The 24,779-nt window shown below is 38.5% G+C and overlaps 1 protein-coding gene across 3 annotated transcripts; it reads right to left on the bottom strand.

Moving 5' to 3' along the window:
• Positions 1 to 1,344: 1,344 nt before the first annotated feature.
• GPR33 (G protein-coupled receptor 33) lies at positions 1,345 to 12,225 on the bottom strand. 3 transcript variants are annotated; one of them, XM_069105702.1, is made up of 3 exons: positions 12,164 to 12,225; positions 3,946 to 4,168; positions 1,345 to 2,473 (listed from the first exon to the last, which is right to left on the bottom strand). In XM_069105702.1, exon 3 carries the CDS (start codon positions 2,448 to 2,450, stop codon positions 1,428 to 1,430), a length of 1,023 nt encoding a protein of 340 aa, XP_068961803.1. In that variant the 5' UTR covers positions 2,451 to 2,473; positions 3,946 to 4,168; positions 12,164 to 12,225; the 3' UTR covers positions 1,345 to 1,427. The 3 variants fall into 3 exon arrangements, with proteins under 3 accessions (XP_068961803.1, XP_068961802.1, XP_068961804.1); XM_069105701.1 differs by having other exon boundaries at positions 4,036 to 4,168; XM_069105703.1 differs by lacking the exon at positions 12,164 to 12,225 and adding an exon at positions 9,861 to 9,953 and having other exon boundaries at positions 4,036 to 4,168.
• Positions 12,226 to 24,779: the final 12,554 nt, after the last annotated feature.

Genomic DNA, 24,779 nt, shown 5'->3' with positions numbered 1-24,779 from the left:
GGAGGAGAAGGAGCCCAGGAGTTCGGAATTCAGCCACAGGAAAAGATAAGAACTGAGCAGCAAAGCAGGGGCACTGAGTGTGTTTCCTGGCTGCTTCCCACAGTTTGGGACCCTGGGGGAGGATGGACTTGTGACTATGGTGGGTGGGATGAAGTGCCTTGGATCCCCAGGGACCCCACCTTGTTGGTTTTGTTGCCCAGCCCCCTGTCTGTGCTTGGAGGCAGGGGCTGGAGCTGTGTGAGGGGAAGGATACCCCTCCCCCCCCAGAGAACTTTATTTGAACTCTTGTTTTGAATTGAGGTAATAATGCTATGTACTTTGTGTTTGTTTAAGGCCCAGTGGCCACTTTGGTAACTTTAGTTCTGTACCTTGAAAATGTGACCTAAGAGATGTTTAGTGCTAATTCAAAAGTAAATTGTCTATGCTATGGGCATGAAAGATCTTGGGGCCAAATGTAATGAGAATGTAAATTTTGAAGATCTTCCCTGCCCCTAGGCTAAAGTGCACGTGGAGCCTGGGGTGGGAGGCTTGTTCTTCAGTAGATAATTTTTGATTGGCCAGAGGGTCCAAAAGGTTGTTACATTCTCTGAGCCAGGAGAAGGCTCTATAAGCCCTGATGTGTAGCTTTGTTTTGGGACTCACTTTGAGAAGTATTCTGTGATTTGATCTGAATTCTGGGAAGCCGTTGTTGAGAGTCCCCCGGCTTTGAAAAACCCAGAATGTGGAAACCCAGATGTTGACTGGGTATGGATGTAATGGTTGGACAGTTTGGAAATCTGTCTACTTGATGTTTCTATCTTGATAATTATGCCTGTATACTTTGAGGTTCAGGGTGCTGACCTTTTCTCCTGAACAAGGTAAACGATATATGTGTGACTGATTAAAGTAAGCTTGTTAACCCATTTTGAGTTGCTTTCCTTTAACAAAGCAGATCCAAGAACCTGTGTGAGCAGGCACCCTGGGGACATTGGGGTGCTTGCTGCAACACCATTTCTACCAGTAATATAGTTCAGGTGCTGCCTACAAAAATAACTGTTAAAGAGAGGATTCCAGTCAATTTTCCCATGGCTAGGATATTCCACCCAAGAATAGAGATCTATTCCTAGTGGTGACATTTAAGAATCAATATTTCTCTGGTCCTAATGTCAAAGATTACACAAAGGCAACTCAAATAGAATCATAGTTGGGTATTTAGTTTATTTATAATGTCACCTGTTGTTTTTCTTCTAGGGTAGTTGATTAACAAAGTCAGAAATATTGACCTTAAGTTGCAGGAAACTCAGCCCTCCCCTTCTTCCTCTCCCCCACTCTACCCCCCCCCCAAAAAAAAAGGAAAGAGAACTCTCTCTGGGAGAAGATATGTTTATTTTGGGATGAACAAAAAGAAAGGAGGCCTTTTCTGATATTTTTGCTTGGGGATCCACAATTTAAACTGACTTTATTGTACTTAGGTTTTGGGACTGCTCTAAGGAAGACTCCTCACATAGAACTGACTCAAACAAAGCAACAATAGAGTCTTTGAAAACCTTCTTGAAATTCTTCCCAATAAATAGATAAAATGTGGGAGAAAAGAAAATGTTAAATGAGAGAGTAATGACTGTAAGTATTGCAATTAGTTTTGTGACTATTGTTTCAGTCTCATTGATGAGTAAACCCTGGTAGACATGGTAGGGCATCCAACAGACAAAGAAAGAGCTAATGAAAGTCACCATAACCTTAAAGGGTTTGCCAGACTTAATAAGGCCCCTATGCCTCATCTCCTGGGCTATTCTACCGTAACAGAATATAATGGTGAATAATGGCAGAAGAAAACCCAGCAAGAGGCGACTAATGTATAAGGTCATGTGGACCCTTTTCTTCAATGCCTTGGTCTCCTGACCTTTCCAGCTATTGAATAAAGCATAGTTGTTTTTGCAGGTCACTACTCCATTTATGTTTTTTTGGGTCTCTCGGAATGCCATATAGGGAATGCTGAGGACAGTGGCACAAATCCAAATCCCTATGAGAGTGATGGAAGCCCAGTGGGTGCTTCGGTGTTGCTGGGACCACACTGGATAAAGAGTAAGAGCATAGCGATCAAGACTGATGGCACACAGAATAAAAACAGAGGCAAACATTCCCAAGGAAAAGGTGCTGTTGAAGACTTTGCACATGACAATCCCAAAGCTCCAGTGATTACCTTGAAGATAGGAGATGACCATGAAAGGCAAAATCAGTGAAGAAATAAGATATGAGACAATGAGATGGAAAAAGAAGAGAGTATTGACTGTCTTTTTCATCTTGAATCTTAGCACCCATAAATAAAGTCCGTTGGCTATGATACCAATAGTGAATGAGATGGATAGGAGGACAACAACGAGGTTAGTTACTGAGAGGGGAGCAAGGAAACTGATGTTTCTTCTTAGTGTGGTCATGTTGATCAAGTAATCAGTAGTATTATTCAGATCCATAACTTCCTGTGGCACTGTGGTACCTGGGGTGAAAGGAAGGAAGAAAATGAGAAAAAAAGAAACCATATCCAGACTTTTTTTTTTTTTTCTTAAAACAGTATTGCTAAAAAACAAAAACCAAAAACCCCCAGCATTATTGTGAATGGGCCAGTTAGTCAGTAGGCATTTATAATGCTTAGCATTAAGAAGTGCTTACTATGTACCAGGTACTATGTTAAACACTGAAGATGAAAATAATACCACTCTGTGTATATTACAACCATTATACTCCCCATTCTTCCCATGGATGCTATTTGTGTTTCTGTGAGAGTGTGCATTGGACTTAGGGAGAGAATGCTTTGTCAGTACTGTCTTGCTATGTCTTTGCTAAGAGCCTCACTCTTTCCTCTAGAGTCATTGAAATCCAATGGCAGGACAAAGTCAAGATGACTGGCAATGGTCCAGAATGCAATGGGGTGGCCTTAGCCTTTCTAAGTTAAGGTCTTTACCAGGTCTCAGTTTGTCTGAGGCAAGGCCCATTCAATGACTAAGGTCTAGTTAGAATTGAGACAAAAGATGGCCTGATTTACCATCACAAGAGTATCGATTTGGGAGGAAAAGGCCCTCAAAGTTTCTAAGGAGAAACATTTGCTATTTACATTCATTCAAAGATATCATAACCTAAACAGAGAGGCACAGAGACTTGGCTTGGGACCTATTATTGGGCATTCAATGAAAGCCAAAGTGATTTGGGTTCAAAGGCTAGTCAGGTAGCTCTATTTGAAACACAATGGGCTTTTTAAAAGCCTTTTTTTTTTTTAGAACTGTATTTCAAGAAATCATAAATGGAAGCTGCACAGGGCAAAAACTAAATTGTCCTGGCTTTTTTTGGGGAAAAAAGATAATAAAAATAAATAATAAATAGAACCAAGTAAATAAATAATCCAAAAAATCTAGACTCCAAACCACAAAATATCTTATAAAATGTAAGCAAGTAAAATTATGCTCCTATGGACAGAGCATCCACATGAAAGGATATAGTGCCCCAAATAGAAGGAGGGACCACATGTGGCAAGGGAACAAGAAGAGGGAGAAGGAAGATGAAGAGAAAAAAGGAGAAGAAAGAAGAAATAATAATAATAATAGTAATAATAATAATTGCAGCATTCTCCAACTTCTACTTTAATTACCAGGTTAGGTCCCCACAGGGAAGCTACTACTGCTCCCAGAGTTATAGAGATAACTCTCAGAGACTCTGCTTCTACTGTAAGTCCTGAGTGCCAAATGCAGCAGTGCCCACAGACATTCATTCAGCAGTCTCAAATATTTTTTTCTGCCAGAGGTATTTGCTCAGATTATATGATAGGGATAGTTAATCCACAGTGTTCTCCTAAAAACATGGTTCACTCCATCCCAGAAATAGACACAGCATCCATGGGAGGAGTAAACTTAAACTCAGCCCATAACAGTAGTAAGACACATGTATAAGAAGAAATATATATGGCTTTTAACTCACAACACCTATTCTGTAAGTCCTTCTCTCTGTGCAGAGACCTAGTGTAGAACCCTGTGCTGTTTATTCTTTGTTCTTAAAGAGGACCAGTACCATCATGGAGTTGGATTTAAGTGGGGTAGAGCTTCACACATCAGCTCTCTTCCAGTGGCAAAATAAAGTCAAGAGATCCAGTGATGGCCTCAGATGGAAGGCAGCCTCAGAGGTGAAGGCAATACTGGGGGTTCTGGGAAAGAAGCAAATGATAGCATTATATTAAAAGTACAAATAATAATAACATAATAATGAGAGGCTATTGCAATATAATTGGCTAAGTTCCACTGCATTAAAACTAGAATAATTTGAGCAATAGAAAAACAAAATTCTGAATTACTGTCCCCCTGAGGTAATATATTCCAGGAACCTTTTATAAAGGAAATGAAAGAAATACGAAAATTGAAGGACATGAAAGTAAAGCTAGTTTTCTCAGTATTTGAGCTGTTTCAGTGAATTCTGGGTCAACATTCAAGAGAACTAAAGATATTATGTACTGTTATCAAGATGGCTTTGCTTCTTGACAATCATGTAATTTTTAAGAACTGATTATATTGTATTAGGCTAATGTTACAACATCTTACAATCAGATTAATATGAATAATATAAACAAATGTTGATAAGATTATATGCTAATATTTAGTTTTTAATTATGAGTTGATACAAGAATAGGGTTAATTCTTTTATCTAGCATTAGATTACCCAGCATCCACCTAGAGTACACTGACCAAATATTTATTGACCAGATACTGAAAGATTATTAAAGAGTCTTCTAAATCTTAAAAGAAGGATGAAATTTTGTTTAGTATAGTTTAAGTTTATTTAATTTAATTCAAATGATTAAATTTATATTTAGTTGCATTTCAATTCTTTGAAAATTGACATATATAATATATAAATTTCTCTCTTAATAAAAATATTTGATTAACTTAAGTACTCCATTTGATGACTAACTGTAATGATTAAAAGGAAGCTTGTAGTAGTATTATAAATGGAAATCCATGACTACATTGAAAATGTAGTAGGAACGATAGTATATATTATCCCTGAACCAACAAACAATGTATTTACTTTTTGATCACCCTAATTAAAGTAGAGGTAAATGATATTTTTTTCAGTGAGCAGAAACATTCTCAGTTTGTATACAGGGAAAACAAATACGTGACTTGTCCGCAATCTCGTTGCTACTAAATGTGAGTGCTGGGACGTGAACTCAGTTATCTTCGCTCCAAATCCAGCACTTTGTCCATAGTAAACATAATGACCTTGATATTAATGTGACAATTACAAAATACAGGTGTCTCAAAAATCTTAATGCAGCTTCAAGATCTAATAACTTTAAAATGCACTAAGACTTTTGGGACATCCTGTATATAATTATATTCTTACCAAATATAAGATTATATTCCATGATATTTAGAAAACATATTATTATTATTATATTCCAAAAGAGTATCCATGTTGGAATTTGAGCTAAACTAGTTTATGTTATTAATGAAGCCTTTGTGTGTGTATATGTGTGTATATATACACACATGTGTATCTGTTCATACAATGACAGAAAGAAGTATTTGTTTTCAACCTATTTCCATGCATTATTTTACCAAACCTGACATTAATAATGATAATGATAACTAATATTATGTAGCACTTTCTATGAGCCAGACACTTTGCTAAGTGCTTTACAATTTTTATATCATATGGTCATCATAACAACTCTGGGAGATGGGTGCTATTATCCTCATTTTACAGATGAGAAAATTGAGGCAAACAGAGGTCAAATCACAACTAGTAAGTATCTGAGGCCAAATTTAAACTTACTGTAGTGTAGACCCAGGGCTCTAAGTATCACCCAGCTGCCCTCTAGCATTTAGCTTAAGACAGTAATGTTGATGATCACCTTATCTCTCCAAGGAATAAAATTCTTAGTTCTTTCTCCTCAAAACTCTCTCTGCTGGAAATGTTTACTAGACTTTGAAGTACTATTATCAGTGGTGTCAGAGACTCACTTGTACTACCCTTTCCACCTTTCTTTGTGGGGTCACTGGAGAGTTCCCCTTCCATATTAAAAAACTTTGAAATTCCCTTATCTGACCAAAATCTGTTGTCATTCCACATTTCCCTTTCCCTTGAAACCCAAACCCTGTTCTTTGTCTTCATGGACCCACAACCTCTCCAGCCCTCAGTTCTTTCAGGTTATCACCCTATCTCCTTCCTTCCTTATCTTGATCTCTATGTGAACCCAGGTTAACTCTACACTGTCCTCTTCCCTCTCTCTAAGTCACCTGCCTCCTTATTTTTCTTGCCAAGCCTCAGCCTCAAGGCTCCTTACAACTTACTCCCTCCAACGATTGTGTCCATCCAGGGACACTGGTGTCCTTGATGTTCCTGTATCCTTACTGTCTCTTCCCCATGCCTGAAATTCTCTGTGTCTTGATCTTCATTTCCTAGCTTCCCCAACTTCCTTCGAGTCCCAGGTAGAATACCGCTTTCTAAAGGCCTGTCTCTAATTCACCCTGTATATCTCTTGTTTCTAAATAACTGTTTTCATGTTATCTTCCCCACTAGACTGTGAGCTCTTCGAGAACAGGTAATGGGTTTTTTTTTGGCCTTTCTTTGTATCCTAAGCATTTGATAGATAATAAATGCTTATTGTTTGACAGACTGACTTGAAATTCCCTCCAAATGCCTCTTCCATTTTGAATTCAATGCTGGATCCTTTCTCCTGGTTCTCCTTTCACTGCAAGTACTATTATTCTAATACCTTCTTTAATGGAAAGGAGGTAGAGAGGTAAGCAGACAACTCAATTTTTTGGTAATTATTTTATTTATTTCATTAAATATTTCTTAATCACATGTAAAAAAGGTTAACATTCATTTAAAAAAGTTTTGAGTTCCAAATTCTCTCCTCCACTTCTGCTCCTTCCCCATCTTTGAGAAGGCAAACAATTTGATATCTATTATACATGTGAAGTCACACAAAACATATTTCTATATAAGTAATGTTGGAAAGAAAACAGAAACAAAATAAAACAATAAAAATAAAGTAGAAAAAAGTATGCTTCACTCTGCAATCAGAGATCATCAGTTCTCTCTTTGGAGGTAGATAGTATCTTTCACCATGGGTCCTTTGGAATTGATTTGGATTATTATCTCAATCAGAGTAGTTAAGTCTTTCACAGTTGATCATTATTACAGTTTTGTTGTTACTGCATACAATATTCTTCTGCATTTTTTCTTAGGGAGCTCATTAATGACTTGTTTAATTTTGTTTTCTAATATAGAGTTAAGTATTCTATTTCCTCTTCTGTTAATCTGGGCAATTTATATTTTTGTAAATATTCACCAATTTCACTTAGATTGTCAGTTTTACTGGAATGTAATTGGCCAAAATCACCCAGTAACTGCTTTAATTTTATCTTTATTGGTGGTCCGTTCACTTTTTCATTTTTGAGACTAATAATTTGGTTTTTTCTTTCATTTTAAAAAATAATATTAACCAATGGTTATCTATTATATATATATATATTTTCCATAAAACTGTTTCCTAGTTTTGTTTATTGGTTCAATGATTTTCTTACTCTCAATTTTTTAAATCTCTCCTTTGATTTTCAGGATTTCTGTTTTGTTGTTTAATTGGGGATTTAAAATTTGTTCTTTTTCTATTTTTTTAGTTGCATTGCCAATTAATTGATCTACTCTCTCTCTTTTATTGGTGTATGCATTAAGAGATATAAAATTCCCCCTAAGCACTGCTTTGGGTTCATTCCCCAAATTTTAGAATGTTGTCTCGTTATCATTCTCCTTAATGAAATAATTGATCATTTCTATGATTGTTTTTTGACTCCTTCGTTTTTAGGATTATATTATTTAGTTTCCAATTAACTTTTAATCTATACTTCTATGACTTTGTTGAACATATTTTTTATTGCATTATCGTCTGAAAAGGATGCATTTAATATTTTTGCTTTTCTGCAATTGGTTGTGAAGTTTTTATACATGGTCAATTTTTGTGAAGGTACTATGTACAGTTGAAAAAAAGGCATAGGCCTTTCTATTCCTATTCACTTTCCTCCAGAGGCCTAACTTATCCAATTTTTCTGAGATTCTATTCATCTCTTGGACTTATTTCTTATTTATTTTATGGTTAGATTTATCTAAGGAGAAAGTTGAGATCTCCCAGGAGTATAGTTTTATAGTCTATTTCCTCCTGTGATTCATATAATTTTTCTTTTAAGAATTTGGATGCTATGCCATTTGGTGCATTATATGTTGAGTATTAATGCTACTTCATTGTCTATGATTCCTTTTAGCAAGATATAGTTTCCCTGCTTATCTCTTTTAATTAGGTCTATTTTTGCTTTTGCAAAAATTCTTAAATTTCAAAGTTGAAATTTTAAAAATTATTAAATACAAAAATTCTTAAATTATATCTCCTCTAACAATTTCCTGGGTTAATTGTTTTTTCTATGAGATAGTTCACATTTTCTTCTATTTTTTCATTCTTTTGACTTTGTTTTATTGTCTCTTGATGTCCCGTGGAGTCATTAGCTTCCATTTTATCAATTTTATAATTTTTTAGGAACTATTTTCTTCATTGAATTTTTGTATCTCTTTTTTTATTTGGTCACTTCTGTTTTAAGGTGTTTTCTTCTTTTTTTGTGCCTTTTTTTTTTTTACCAAGCTGTTAATTATCTTTTCATAATTTTCTTACTTTGCTTTCATTTCTTTGCCTGATTTTCCCTCTACCACTCTTATATGATTTTGAAAATAATTTTTTAGCTCTTCTAGGAATTCTTGTTGAAACTGTGTCCAATTCATGGTTTTCTTGTAGTTGTTTTTACTTCATTGTCTTCTTCTGAGTTTGTGTCTTGATCTTCCCTGACACCATAGTAGCTTTTTAATAGCCAAGTTCTGTTATTGTTGTTTGTTCACTTCTCCACCCTATTTCTTTTCTTTTTTTTGAAGGGGGGAGAGCAGGGCAGTTGGGGTTAAGTGACTTACCTAAGGTCACACGGCTAGTGTTATGTGTCTGAGGCCGTATTTGGACTCTGGTCCTCTTGACTCCAGAGCTGGTGCTCTAGTCACTGCACCACCTTGCTGCCCCTCCACCCTATTTCTTGATTTTGAACTTTAAGATGGAGGTGTAGTGTCTCAGGTTTTAGGCTTTTTCACACTGCTGATCTAGTCTTGGAGGTTTGAAAGTTTTTGGTGCTTCCAAGGTGGTGTAATCTGGAGAGAAGTTTAGTCACTTCTCTCTGGGTCTGCACTCTGGCCTTTATCTGGTAAGGGCCTCTGACCCTTTAGGATTATAATTGATACTGCTCCTCTGAGATTCTTATCCCTTGGGATTGGAAGTGATTCTCAGGGTTACCACTCCCCCTCTACCAAAAGCTCTCTTCCTTGCCCTTGAACTATGACACAGAAGTGGTGTATAGACAATAGAATTACCAAAGAGTAGCCTCTCAGGACTTCTACTCCCTCTTTGTTGAAAGGGCTCCTTTATGCCCTTGAACAATGACTTAGAAGTGGGTATGGACAATGGAATTGTCAAACAATGTCTGGTCCTGGGTGAAACTGTCACTTATACATTTTTTTTTAAAGCAATCAGGGTTAAGTAACTTGCTCCTAAGCAATTGGGGTTAAGTAACTTGCTCAAGGTTACATGGCCAGGTGTTTCTGGGTGGGTGCTAAGTGTCTGAGCCCAGGATTCGATCTCCAGGTCATCCCAACACTGGAGCCGGTGCTCTTACTCGCTGTGCTACCTGGCCGCCCCCACTTATACATTTTTAAGGGACTTGATTTTTTTTTAACTCTATGAAGTGAGCTATCCTATTTTAAGGTGAAGAACTTTTTCGTAAAGTATTAAATGCTGATAAAAATACCTTCTATATTGTCAATCCACCAGCCTCAGTTCTGGGCTTCTACTGTCAAACGGGCAAATTGTACAGTGGGTGGGTGCTCTGGGTTGGTGGGTGTCAGATCTTGGTGGTGGCAAAAATAGAATCTGGAAGTGGGCTCTCATCTGGCGTTATTGAAGCAAGAATCATCAGAAAGAAAAGCAGAACATTAAATTTCACATTGAGTTTTAAAAGATGAGGTCAGACTGAAAAAAAAGAAATAGGTCTTTTCAAGGCTGAAAAGATGAAAGGTGATAGTAAACATACCTAGGTTTATAATCTCAAGAAGGGTGTTTTTAAAATCACGGCCTTGCTCCCCAGTCTTAAAATAGCTGCTACCTTTTGTTCCCATTCCCATTACTCCAGGACCTTTGAAGCACATAATTTTAGAACAACAACAAAAAGATAATACTGCTTTCTACTCAAGATAGTGCATTTCTGCAGCATTCATTTAACTTGGACCGGCAGTTCTTATGTTCTCTCTACTCAGTTCCTGGGCCTACTAGTTCAAATCTGTGTTAAATCCATTGTCCTGATTTTTTTCCTAAGTAAGCATTCTCTCTATACCAATGAAATCACAGGTACAGTCACTCTCTCTATGGTTTCTCACCTCTCCATTGACAATGGAAAACATACATTCAATAAAAGCTACAAATATTAATTATGTTTTGGCTACATACAAGTCAACTACCATTAAGTGTTTATTAAGTAAGTGCTATGTGAAAGAAAGAACCAGCATGGCATAGAGGCTAGTAAGTTGGAATTAGAAACACATGAGTTAAGCCCTGCTTCTAACATATACTAGCTCTGTGACTGCAGGCAATTTATTTAATTTCTCAGTCTGCCCCCCATCCTCCTCCCCCACAACTGCCTAAATTATAGAATAGTTGTTGATTAGCATTCATGGTGGGAGTTTCCACATGGTATAGCTTTCTATACCATTGAAATTGAAGGTCTGCCCCACCCCCCTCCAATGTAAAAAGTCATGTGCTAGATCAAAGCAATTGCATGACTCTAGCAGAGAAGCTGCATATTTTTAGCAGCCAAAATTGGGTTTATCTGTATGTGACCTGCAATCTCTGGTCTTTCATAAATTTTATATTCATACACATACACATATACATGCACATACACACATATAGACACACACATATATGTATTATATACACACATATACTGGTTATATCTTGGAGTATAACCCTGAGAAACAATGTCACTTTTTTTTTTTTTAACCATAGTTCTTTGGCCTCCTTCCACTAATGTTCTACTGGCTTGCCTCAATGTGGTTTGGAAGTAATCCTGGGTTCCTGAAGATGATATTATAGAAATGTAAGATCTGGTAGATTCTACTAAGCTGGAAAGACTTCTTCTCTGCCTGCCAATGGACCATGACTGTTATCAGGAAACCATGGAAGTATTCAGAGGGCTAATCCTCAGGTGATGAATATTTTGGCCATGTACCCATTTAAACGTTATGCAAAGGTACAGGGAGTCGTGATCTCCTCTGGTGGAGTGAGTAGTACCCTCGTATGTGAAATCACAAATCCTTGAAATGTTCATCTAAGTTCAATGGAGGAAAGAAACCTTTTCTTTTTAAAGCTCTTTCTAGTAGTCCCAATGCCTTGCTAAGAACTGAGTACTTTGAGCTCATGTTAAGTTGCTTGATTGATGCTGTATTTTTTAATGGGCTTCGTTTTCAGCTTTCTACATTCCTTAAACAAAATCAGAGCACCAAAGAGCTGGAAGGGAACTTTCATTTCATCTGTTCCAGTGCCCTTATTTTATAGATGAAGAAGCTAAGGTTCAGAGAAGTTATGGAACTTACCCACAGTTTTATGGCATAGTAGAGGCAAATTTAGGACTAAAACCCAGTTTGAAAAAAGGGTCTGTAATTATATTAGAAATTGTGGAGAACTCCTAGAGTGGGAGCTCTTTTTGCCAACACTGATCACAGCCAGTCTATGATTGAGAAGATAAGTCCTAGGAAGTTGACTAAACTACATTTAGTAATGGCAGATGTTATTATATGACTGCACAACATTGCCTAATAAAACGTTTCTAAAGGAATTTTAACCAGGAAACTTTCTCTTCATCTTATACTTAGGTCAACCAAAATTTATCAGACACATAAATAATTTCTTAGGACCCAGAGCTTTCTTCCTCACAAAAATCTCTTCAAAGCTGTCAATATTAGCATTCAAGGACTGAATTGTTAGGTATTGGATAATTCTCCTTAGAGATAATTTCATCATTTCACATTCAGACAATATAATAAAAAATTTACTTACCTAGAAAACATACAGGCAACTAATGAAATATGACTGCTTCTTCTGTCTGGTGTTGTACTAGAGCCTGTTCAATTTTCCAATTTACTATTTGGTCATGTGGTTTCAAAGAAAGAACATGTGGAAACTGAGAATATTACCAAACTTTGATGTAGCAATAGTTTGAGGTAAAAAGAGTGCTGAGACAGAAGTAAAGTGTTCAAGTAGAGAGAACATCTGCCTGAAATCATGAGTTGATAAATGCGTACAGAATACAACTACACTGTTTGTGGGCAATAGTTCGGGTGATTCTGTGTCCTAAATGCTAATCCTGGCTCTTTCACTTAGTTTACCTGTGTGACCTTGGACAAGTCAAGCATAACTCTAAGGATTTTTCTTAACCTGAGAAATGGAGATATGAATACCTATCCTGCCTGCCTCACAAGACTGTTGGGACTATTGGAATGAGATGACAGATATGGTAGGGTTTTGAGAATCACAAAGCACTATGCAAGTGTAAAGTTTTTTTTTTTTTTTGCCTTTTGGAGGGCAATTGGGGTTAAGTAACTTGCCCAAGGTTACATGGCTAGTTTTTTTTTGTGTGGGTGTTAAGTTGTAAAGTTTGTTTTTTTTAAAGCAATTGGGGTTAAGTAACTTGCTCAAGGTTACACGGCCAGTTATTTCTGGGTGTGGTGCTAAGTATCTGAGCCCGGATTTGATCCGCAGGTCATCCCGAAACTGGGGCTGGTGCTCTTACTTGCTGAGCCACCTGGCCGCCCCGTAAAGTTTTTTTTTAATGATTAAATAGAAAATGTGAATAATCTGATCAGATTCCACTCATCTATATTTCCTGATTTGTAGGTGTAAGACAAACACAGCACATGGGAGGGCTGCTAGCCCAGGTTCACTTGATCTGGTCAGACAGGAAAGACAATAAGAAGGGGTTAATAATCTTACTTTATTCTAGTCTAGTTTTCTCAGAAGAGGATTGCTGATAATGGGAGCACAAACTCCTACAGTATTCCCTAGTCACCCTTCTCACAGGGGCCAGTATGAAAGGGGAGGGGCAATTACCCCTACGTCTCGATGGGGTTAGTCGAGACAGGTACAACTAATGCATTCCCCAAATCCCTTCAAGCCTCAATGGGGGCCAGTTGAATCAAACACAGATTCCCCCTAAGCCTTGATGGGGGCCAGTCAAGGCACACACAGCATTTGTGCATTCAACCCTACGGTTCCCCATTCACTAGCCAATGACCACCCGTTTTATAGGGTCAACAGACAAAGAAGGCATATTGCCAAGGGGTGATTTCATAAGGGTTTCATTAAGATTTGGAATTATCATGTCAACTCAGCACAGCACACACACACTACATGTTTCTGACTTTAAGCACAAATGTTCATATTGTTGCAAGGTTATATAAAGATGCACAAGCATGATAGAGATGTTTTGAACCTTAACTATGGGAACTCATATTTAACACCTGGGAACAAGAGATTGTTATGGTTATGGGTCCTGGGAAACTGAAATCTAAGGAATAATAACAAAAAGCCACTTCACACAAATTAAAATCCACCTTAATTAGACTAAAATTCACCTTACTTACAGTAGGGCTTCAGTAACAAGCTGTTCGGTAACAAGATAAGCTGTTCCTTACCATGACTGAACTTATTATTGCAGAACAGTGGTGGAAATAGATACATCATCTATGGAAACCAGAAAGTTCTATACAAAACACCATAGAACTTGAAGAGAATAGTATCACTACCATCTGGGAACAACGACATGGGAGCTAGCTGTAGCAATACAGGACAAAGGTCACCAGCTTTAGCCTCACTTCTCCAGTGTTGTTGCTAAATGAAGCTCCAGAGTTATTTGCATGCATCTGGCCCTTACTCTGGAGGAATGATGGGAACTGCAACATATGTGCTCATTCCAACCTAAATATTAAGCAGGCCTAAGGGAGCTTTTCTTAAGAGGGAGTAGGGTTGAAAGACTTTGATCTGAGGGACCTATTCTGTTCTGAACAGTCATTTCTATGGGCCCAAAAGAGCTGAAAATCTGCTGATTCACCAAAGTCTATTTAAGCCAAGGCAGTTTCAGAAGTGATAACAATGAAAATGGTGCCAGCAGATGGCAGCATCTCTGTGGAGAAGCCGCAGCAGCAGGCGGATGCTTTGGAGGCAGTGAGGCACAGAGTGGCTGAGAGCCTGAGCTGATAAAGTTGTAAGGTATCCTAGGTGGAACTGAATCCAAAAGAGGGAGCTTCTTGGAGAGAGTTCTCTCTTCCACTGGTAGCATAGAAATTTGTGGGAGATTGTGCTCCCCCTTTAGCAAGTGGGAGATTTTTCCATGTTATTTGCTATTCTATTTTGTTTAAATACATATTACTTTTAATTTGCATTGTTTGGTATAAAGTATTCCATCACTGCATTAGTGCTCTAAATCTAAGATACCCTGAATAGTGCCATGAATCTTGATGGAACTGAGGCTGTATTTAATATTTTCATTCCCTTAAATACAGTTATAGCCCTTGTCAAAGTTGCTCATATGAGGTGAAGGACATGGGTATATTTTAGGTAATTTTTCGCTTCTCTGGTCATTTCTTTCTCTAAGAATCTGGCAACTTCACTATAGTGCAAGCATATGGCTCACAAGGCTCAATGAATGAACAGTCTTGGTCACAAAGAAAAGATTATTGTGATGTATGCATTTACTATGTTTGCTTTTTCTTTTCTTTTTTAAAGCAATCAGGGTTAAGTAACTTGCTCAAGGTTACACGGCCAGTTATTTCTGGGTGTGGTGCTAAGTATCTGAGCCCGGATTCGATCCCCAGGTCATCCCGACACTGGAGCTGGTGCTCTTACTCGCTGAGCCACCTGGCCACCCCTAAGCATTCGGGGTTAAGTAATTTGCTCAAGGTTACATGGCCAGGTGTATCTGGGTGGGTGCTAAGTGTCTGAGCCTGGATTCGATCCCCAGGTCATCCCGACACCGGAGCCGGTGCTTTTACTTGCTGTGCTACCTGGCCGCCCCTATGTTTGCTTTTTGAGTTGTGTTTTGCTCAATTTTTTTTTGTTACAAAGGAGAATTTAATGGGGACATCTAGGGGAATGGTTTTTAAAGTTAAAAATACATAAGTTAAAGTTATCAATTTGGGAGGCAGGAGAAAAAAAATATTTGTTAATGTCAAGGAAGACAAGTTGGGCTCATGTATCTACTCAGATTCAAGTTGTCTCCTCCTTCCAATGAACCTTCTCCTCCAAACCCAAAACTCAGTATATGACATCAGAGTAAGAGAAAGAACATTTACTTAAAACAAAATTCAAGTCAAGTCACACATTGATGTGGAGATTGAATACCATGGGGCTACGAGCACACAGACACAGACAGACATGCACACGCGCACACACATACACACACACATGGTAAATCAAGTAGCAAGCATGCAAGCTGCCCATTTCCCAAATATGGCCACTTCCCAAACCTCCTGGGTCTGGAGATTGTAAGAGTTATTCATTTGTACTCCTTATATTGGCTTTTTAGCTTGCCAGTGAAATTATAGGGGTATTATGGATTTGTCTACTGGATGAACTCTGAAGCATCAGCGTTTGGATAGAACTATATCTCACCACAAGAATAAGGGAGCATTACAGAGTTTTGTTACTTTCTTTTGGAACCAATGGGGAAAATTCTTCCTACTATAGTTTCTACTGGGAACATTGGTACTACACTAAGTCAGATGCCACTTAGAATGAAAAACTTTAGTCATTGTTTCTTCTGAGATTCTTGGAAACCTAGAAGCCAAACTTGGCTGATGAGATCTATCTTTTGTCACTAGAATTAGTACTGACTGAGTGCTTTTGAGGAGAAATGCTTCCTCGTGCTAGCTCTAGGATGAACTAGGCTCAAACTTCCCCCTCCCCTCCCTCTTTCTCATAAGTGTTTACACCCTCCTTTCTTTCCTAAATTTCTGAGTGTTACAGAGGCCATCCCACCAAGGCAATTATGGCAATTGGGAAAAGGAAGAGGACTCTGGAGATGTTAACCTTATTTTGCAGTAGTACTCCAGGCACATGTACATGTCATTGCAGGAGAAATTGGTGGTCAGTCATAATTTAGAAACTTGGTGGTGAAATGTCTTCCAATTCTTTGCTGAGAGGTGGTATACCATAGATGTTGATTGAGGTCCGATATGGCCACTGTTTTGTGTTGTTTTGCCCAACTGTACCTCTTAGTTCCACGTGGAGTGGGGGGATGAAGGTGGGAATCCTTGAGAAGTCACAAATGTATACAAAATAGCATATCAATAAAACTTTAAAAAATGAAATAAAAGATACTGGTGGCTGATGTGACAAACACTAGGAGTCTGGGGAGTGTCATGAAAAACAAAAGAATGAATTTCAAAGTTAGAAGTCCCCTCAGAGGTTGTCCTCTTTAACCTGTACCTGAACAAGAATTTCATTCTAGCCATGTGACCTTGGGCAAGTCACTTAACCCCAAAAGCCCTGCATTCCCCCCTCCAAAAAGCAAAAAAAAAAAAAGAATTCCATTCTACATCTAACCTGAAGAACTCTAGTGAGGTAGAATTCAATCCTTCCTGAGGGAGCCTTTTCCACTTGTGGATAACTTTCATTATTAGGAAGTTTTTACCTTACATCAAATCTGAATTCATCTCTTTGCAACTTTCCATCCATTGCTGCTAGTTCTGCCCTCTAGGATCAAAAACAAGACTAAACTCTTTTCTATATGACAATCATTGAAATATTTAAAGACAGTTGTTATGTCTCCTCATCCCACACCAGTCTTCCTTTTCCCCATTTCCTTCAACCCATCTACATATAGTATGGACTTGAGGTCCCTCATTATTCTGATCACCTTACTCTGGATAACTGTTCATCGTACCAATGCACTTCCTAAAGCATGACCCCCAGGACAGAGTACAGTACTTGAGATCCACCAAGGGGAGGTCCACCAAGGAGAGTTCAATATAATTTTCACAGTTCTGGATGCCATCCTTCTCTTAATATACAAGGTTGCTTTACTTTTCTTGGCAGCTGTATCACACCACTGACTCATATTGAGCTTAGTTTGCTAAAAACGGCCAGATCTTTTTCCTAACACTGGTTAGTTATACCTCCCCCATCTTGTATTTGGGATGCAAAATTTTTTTGTGCCCAAGTGTAAATTTTTATATTTAAATTTAATTAAATTTAAATTTCATCTGATTAGATTTTTATATTTAATTTATATTAAATTTTTATATTTAAATTTAATTAAATTTAAATTTCATCTGATTAGACTTAGCCTGATACTATAGTCTATTAGCTATTTTTACATGGTTTTCAATCACATTTTCATCATCTTGCATGTTAGTTTTCCCTCTCATCTTTGTGTCATCTGCAAATTTGATAAACATCCATCTATACCATCATTTAATTCACTCATAAAAATATTGAATAGCACAGGGTCAAGCTTTTAGAACCTTTAGCTCTACTGAACACCTTTCAAGTCAATATCAAATTACTGATGAATTTTTTCTGGTGGTCTGGCCATTTTTGAAGATGTGAAACCAGTTTATTTTATGATCCACAGCCTCAATGACCATAATCCAATCCACATCTCACCATCTTTTGGGGCAGCTAGTGGTTCAGTGGATAGAGTGCTGGGCCTAATGTCAGAAAGATCTGAGTTCAAATTTGGCCTCCAACACTTACTAGCTATGTGACCCTGGGCAAGTCATTTTGCCTGTTTGCCTCAGTTTCCTCATCTGTATATTAAACTGGAGAAGGAAATGGCAAACTACTCTAGTATCTTTGCCAAGAATACCCCAAATTGGTCATGAAGAGTGGAACACAGCTGAGAAATGACTGAACAATAATATGAGCCAAAAAGAATGAGGAGCCTCCCCTGCCGAAAGTCTACCTGGGATTCCTGAAAGTCTCTCTCTCTCTCTCTCTCTCTCTCTCTCTCTCTCTCTCTCTCTCTTTTTTGGAGGGGGGGAAGGTAGGGCAATTGGAGTTAAGGAACTTGCCCAAGGTCACACAGCTAGTTTTTGTGTTAAGTGTCTAAGACTGGATTTGAACTCAGGTCCTCCTGACTCCAGGGCCGGTGCTCTATTTACTGTGCCACCTAGCCACCCCAGTGAGAGTCTCTTAAAATATGATCACATTATATACATTTTTTCCCTTTCCAAATTTTCTAATTAGGGGTGTTACCTATATTCAGTCACATATAGTGACAGTATTAGAAGTAACTTTGAAGTAGAAGCCGGCAGATGAGGGAACCAGACTGTCATGGGATTATTCAGTTTGCACATCACCCTCTGGGTCTGATCACTTGCTCAGCACCATTCAGCATTTCTACCTTTAATGCTTAGACGGCAGTGATCTGAGTGACACAGGAGAAGTCTCCCATAGAGCAGGTTTCAGTAGTTGCCCAAGGCTAATCTTAGCTTTTCACCAGCCTTAGGGAGGCTGAAAACAACAACAAAACAGTCTTAGTTTCCTCTCCCCTATTGACAAGAACCAAAACACACTTAAAGACCAGTAACATCTATTTTAATCGATGCTAATAGTTGTTTAAATTGTAGAAAGCAATTCCAGCAACACTATCAAGCTCCTACTGTTCCCTGTAGGAAATGCTCATAGATTTTTAAAGAGAGACCTTTATTCTTTACACTGAATATTAGATAGAGGAGTGGTCTAGTATCCTTAATTCCATGAGACCCCCCTGGTTATTTACTTCAGCTGAAAATTATGAGCCTTTGGCATAACCAGGGTGGCTGTTTGAATCTGAGGGATTTCTCAGACCTACCAAACAATAGAAATTAAGTGCAGTTGGTATTTTAACAAACAGTATGTGGGCTCTGATTTATTTAGAGTGTCAGGGTGGTTTAGTGGCTAGAGGGCCAGACTAGGAGTCAGCTGTGTTATGTGAAAAATAATTTTAAATCTTAGTAATAAATGTTTTCGAGACTCAGAGTTTTCCCACCAGCCCCCTCCCCCTTATAAATTCAGTCTCTGCTTTAGAAGGACATTACTGATGTTGAGATTGTACTGAATCTTCTTTTTCCTGGTCAAACTACAACCCAGGCCTGAATTGATTTAATCTGTTCAGGTTTAGGTGGAGACAGATTCTTCTGCCAAGATAGCCTAAGACTGGGAGTAGTCTGGCATGATGGTGGGACGGAGCTGGTCTGATAGAACAAGTATTTCCTCTGAAGATAGAAAGATAGAGGGTGATATTAGCCCATGTTGAAAAGGTATTAAGTGACCTAAGTCATATACTCAAGACCTCATTTTAATATAGCCCACCTCTCAGTGTTTTAACCAATCAGAGTTGATTGGCACCCCTTGGGAACATCTACTCCTCAAAGGGTATGTAACCCTGTACCCCCGAATCCCAAATCAGTCAGTTCTGAACTGGTCCTCTTGCGGGGGGCAGGGGGGGACCAGTTTGGGACTGAACTCCCGTGCAGTGCATATCACCAGCTTGTGACAGAAATAAAAACGTGGACCCAACCTAATCGTTTGTCACTTTCTTAAAACTAACTGTGGTTTTGGGTTTGGGGTTCACAATCAAAATTGGGGTTCAACAGTTATCATGGGTAAGGCTATTGATCTCTATGATCCTCAAATGACTTTCTTAATGTACTGACCCAAACACATTCTTTCTCTTTCTCTATATCTTTCTCTGCCTCTTTCTCTCTCTTTCTCTCTCCCTTGCCCCTCTTCTCCCCCGACTGGCTTATTCATTCTACCTGTACCCACACCAGCAGATTGGGGTTGTTTTCCAGAAACAGTGTCTACTACTCTTAGTAGCTAGCATTTACATATGTTATCTCATTTTTAATGCTCCTAATAGCTAACATTTATATATCTTATCTCATTATTATCCTGACAACAACCCTATAGGTAGGTGATATTATTAGACTCATTTTACAGATGAGAAAACTAAACCAGAGAGAGGTTAAGTGATTTATTCAGGGTCACACAGCTAATAAATATCTGAGACAGAACTCTCTTAGAGGCCTAGGGGTAACGTCACCCAGCTTGTGAGATGTGAGGTATACTCCTATTACTAGCCGCTGTAGCATCTGAGTCCCCACAGGTGTGCTTCACATTTATACAAAATCAGTCACAACAACACCATTGCTTCTTAAACATGAAACATTTACAAAATGATATTATAAAAGTGGGGCTAATCACAGTATTTACTCAACAGAAGGCAAAAGCAGGATTAATTAAAATAATGCAGTCTACCCCTAAACCTGAATCATACACTCCCATCAAGGCAAGCAGTGTCCATAGGGAAGAATTAGGACATACTTATAGGAACCTAGCAGTGAGAGATATGAGTAGGAAAACCCATGTGCACAGAACAACTCACAACTCTGGACAGCAGGTCTTGATGTATTTGGTTTCTTCAGAGGGTGACTCTTAACCTTGGATCTGTGAACTTGTTTGAACCTGCTAGGTCAAACCACTTCCTTGCTATCTTCTCCCCTTCTGGTCCTCATAATTCTTCTGCTAGGCGAAGTCAATTCTCTGCTCCTCTCAAACCATTAAAGTCATTTCATACTCTTTTCACACATGGCCACCCTTGGTAAGGTACAGACAAAATGTTCTTTATGCAAAAATATTATGTATATATAAATGTATATTAAAAAATCCAAAACTGGGGCAGCCAGGTGGCTCAGCGAGTAAGAGCACTGGCTCCAGTGTCGGGATGACCTGGATCAAATCCGGGCTCAGATACTCAGCACCACACCCAGAAATAACTGGCCGTGTAAGCTTGAGCAAGTTACTTAACCCCAATTGCTTTACAAAATAAAAAAAAAAATCCCAAACTGAATTGTTATTTTTCCCCTGATGTCCCCTTCTTGTTAACTTTCCTGTTCCTGTGCAGGGTATTACCATCCTTACAGTTACTGAGGCTTGCAGCCTAGGTGTCGTCTTTAGCTCATTACTCTCTGCCATCCTCCACATCTAATCACTTGTCTTGTCCTAGTATTCCCACTTGAGTAAAATTTCTTATAAACTCCCCCTTTCTCTTCTCTGACACTGCCATCACCCTGGTACGGGTCTTCATCACCTCAGTCTTGGACTAATGTAATAGCCCACTGGTTGGCTTGCTTGCTATAATTCTCTTCCCATTCCAGTACACCCTCTACTCAGCTTTCAGATTGATCTACTTAAGACTCAGTAGTCTCCACTGACTCCCTATCACCTTCGGGATCAACTATGAAATCCTCTGTCTTGCCTTTAAAGCCCTGCATAACCTTCTCTCTTTCTCTCATTCCAGTTTTTTTATCCTTTACATTGCCCCTTCCTCTTCTACACTGGACTCTGGCTTTCTTGCTATTTCTAGCACTAAATATTTCATCTCCTGACTCCAGGCATTTTCTCTTTCTGTTCCCCATGCCTGGAACTCTCTCCCTCCTTTTCTCCATCTCTTAGTTTCCCTGGCTCCCTTCAATTCTCAGCTAACATCTTACCTTCTATAAAAAACTTTTCCTGATACTTCCTCAATGCTAGTGCCTTCCCTCTGTTGATTGTCTCCAATTTATCCTGTACATAGCTTAGTTGTTTGCATGTTGTCTGTCCTCCATTAGTTTATTAAGCTCCTTGAGAGCAAGGCCTGTGTTTGCCTGTTTATTTTGTATTCTAGAACTTGCTACAATTCTTGACATATGCTAAATGCTTAATAAGTATATGGTTTTTAAAAAAATTTTTTGAAGGGTGTATAATGCTATGCACCAGCAGCTTTCCAGAAGAATGCTACTGTGAACAGCTTTTAAGATTCTGATTACACAGTATATTGAGCACTCTATTCAGTAACAAATCAAAGCAAAACATTCACAGAAAATCAAGGTACAGCATTCACAATATTACAATTTATCACAGAAAATCAAAATATAGTATTCACAACAGCTTATCATTAAAATGGCCACATAGTTTCCACCATAGTGGCCACAAAGTTTTGAACAAAGAACAATCATCTCAAAGTACAATAGTCAAAGTCTTCCACTCACTAAGTTAACTCAGTCACTTATTCATCAATCAATTACTAAGTACAATCATTAGAAAATATACAGACCCTCCACCCCTAGGTCACTAGTAAAATACAATTTCATCACTACTCATACCCACAGAGAGGTCTTTTCATCTTGACTCGAGGCAGGCAACTCCTACCTGAATCCACCAAACAGTCACCTGGATTCAAAGGCAGACAGCTCCCAGTTCCTTGTCCAGTGTAAGTCGTGCTCCACACTGAAGTTCACAGGGTCCAGTCCATCTCAAATCCTTCACAATTTCTGTTCCCAGGAATTCAACTCAACCAAGCCACAAACAGACAAAGTCTTAGCATCCCAGTCATGCTTCCTCAGTCTTCTGCAGCTCGTTCAAAAAATCAGAATCACCTTATCCAGCCTGAGGGGGAAAGATGGGGGGGACAGGAGGAAGGACTGCTGGGCTCCTCTTCAGAAGAAGCTCTGCCACCACAAGTTCTCAGGAAATTCTGACTCACTTCTTGATTCTCATTTCTCTTCTGTACCTGTTCTGCCTCCAGACGCTGGTCCCAAGAAATTCTGACTGTCCTTTCCTGGGGATTTTCCTTATATACACATATAGCTTCCTGTTTCAGCCAACCCATTCCTGTTATGTCAGCAACAGGAGACAGGAGTTCATACCTTCTGTTTCTCCAACAGAGGCTTGATCAGTTACTAAGTGCTATGTACCTGCTACCTTTGCCAACACAAAGGGATCTTCAAATTCAAATTAATTACCACTACAGGGGGGAAGGCAAGGCAATTAGGGTTTAAGTGACTTGACCAAGGTCACACAGCTAATATGTGTCAAGTGTCTGGATTTGAACTCAGTCAGGTCCTCCTGACTCCAAGGCCAGTGCTCTATTCACTGAACCACCTAGCTTCCCCTTAAGAAATACTTGTTGATTAATTCTCAGACTGTAAATGATGCCAAAGGGCAATAAACATGGTAAGTGTTTTTTATAAGCGAAAAGGATTTCTCTTTATTCAGTGGGCTTCCAGCAATAGCAAAGCCTATCTGGCTTCAGTTGGCTTTCTCAGTTAACTTAGCCTTTCTCCAACCAATAAGCTCCCAGCAAAGCAATGCCTCATTCCAATCAACACAGCTCCCAGCAAAGTAACTGAAGAGCCTGGGTATTTTCTTATACTCAAGGTTCTTTGCCTTCTCTTCCTGCCTTCTTTCTCTTCCTGCACTCCGAATCTTCTTCTCTCCTATCTTCTATATTCAACTAGTCTTCCTTTGGCTCTAATACCTCAAATCAGATCCTCCTTTCCTTACATCTATATCACATAATGTGAAAAAAAAATCCACCTTTTTGTTAGCTGTGACCCCAACAGTCCTTATGTAATCAACCCACCATCCCCAGTTTATTGATAATTTTTCAGAACTCTGAAAAAAGCAATATGTAAATGAGCTGATGGACCATAATGGAATGCAATCATCTTTATCTCAATCAGTGGTATGCTTTCAAACAGATCCTCTAAGTACATTTATCTGAGGGTTCTCTTAGGTCCTTAGAACACTCTAACACTTTCTTTTCAAGCATTTTTATCTGAGGGGAGGTACTCTTTCTCTAGCTTATTTTATCAGTTCCTTAAACAATTTTTTTTCTGCCCCTTTCAGTAATCAAAACATCCACATAACCAAAGAGTAGTGCTTACATAAGAATGTTATAGGGGTGGCTAGGTGGTACAGTGAATAGAGCACCAGCCCTGGAGTCAGGAGGGCCTGAATTCAAATTTGGCCTCAGACACTTAACAATTACTAGCCCTGTGACCTTGGGCAAGTCACTTAACCCCAAATGCCCTGCATTACCCCCCCCCCCCTCCAAAAAGCAAAAAAAAAAAAAAAAAGGAAAGGACTTGAATTTATATCCTTTAACTCAACATCCTTTTCTCTCTACTATGCTGCTTTTAAGATTTTTGTTGAAAAAAATTCAGGAACTGGAGAGCTCTGTTCTCTCTTTGAAGGTAGCACCAGGGTTGAGAAAGCAGGGCATCACTAGGCATAGTTTTGCTTTTAAGCAATCTCTTCTCTGCCACTCAATCTCTATTTTCTTTGTTGCTTACTTTAAGCATGTCCTTTTAATTTTGTTATCTGTTGCTTTGATATCTGAAATGATTTCTCCTCAACTATCACAGAGTACTCAAGGGAAGGGAATAAATATTTATTTGCCAGATTGTCACCTAAGAGCTTTATAAATACTTCCTCATTTAATCCTCACAATACTCTGAGAGGAAGGTGCTATTATTATTTTCACTTTATAGTTGATGAAACTGAGTTAGAAAGAGGTTAAGTGACTTGCCCAAGTCACACAACTTGTCACATACTTCTCTCTTTTTTTAAAAATAAAATTCATTTATTTATTTTTAGTTTTCAACATTCACTTCCTTAAGATTTTGAGTTCCAAATTTTCTCCCCATCTCCACCCCAAAACAGCATGTAATTTGATGTAGTGTTTACATATACATTCATATTAAACTTATTTTCACATTTTTAGTCATGTTGTTAAAAGAAGAATTAGAACCAATGGGAAAAACCACAGAGAGAGAGAGAGAGAGAGAGAGAGAGAGAGAGAGAGAGAGAG

Source organism: Petaurus breviceps, unplaced genomic scaffold (assembly GCF_028583685.1).
Source record: "Petaurus breviceps papuanus isolate PSGF00001 unplaced genomic scaffold, PetGlider_PUasm1.0 77, whole genome shotgun sequence".
Taxonomy (NCBI): domain Eukaryota; kingdom Metazoa; phylum Chordata; class Mammalia; order Diprotodontia; family Petauridae; genus Petaurus; species Petaurus breviceps.
This window is presented reverse-complemented; position numbering and strand designations above follow the sequence as displayed.

Excerpts from the sequence above, each read along its gene's own strand:
- GPR33 (XM_069105702.1), bottom strand. The coding sequence starts at position 2,450 with ATGGATCTGAATAATACTACTGATTACTTGATCAACATGACCACACTA.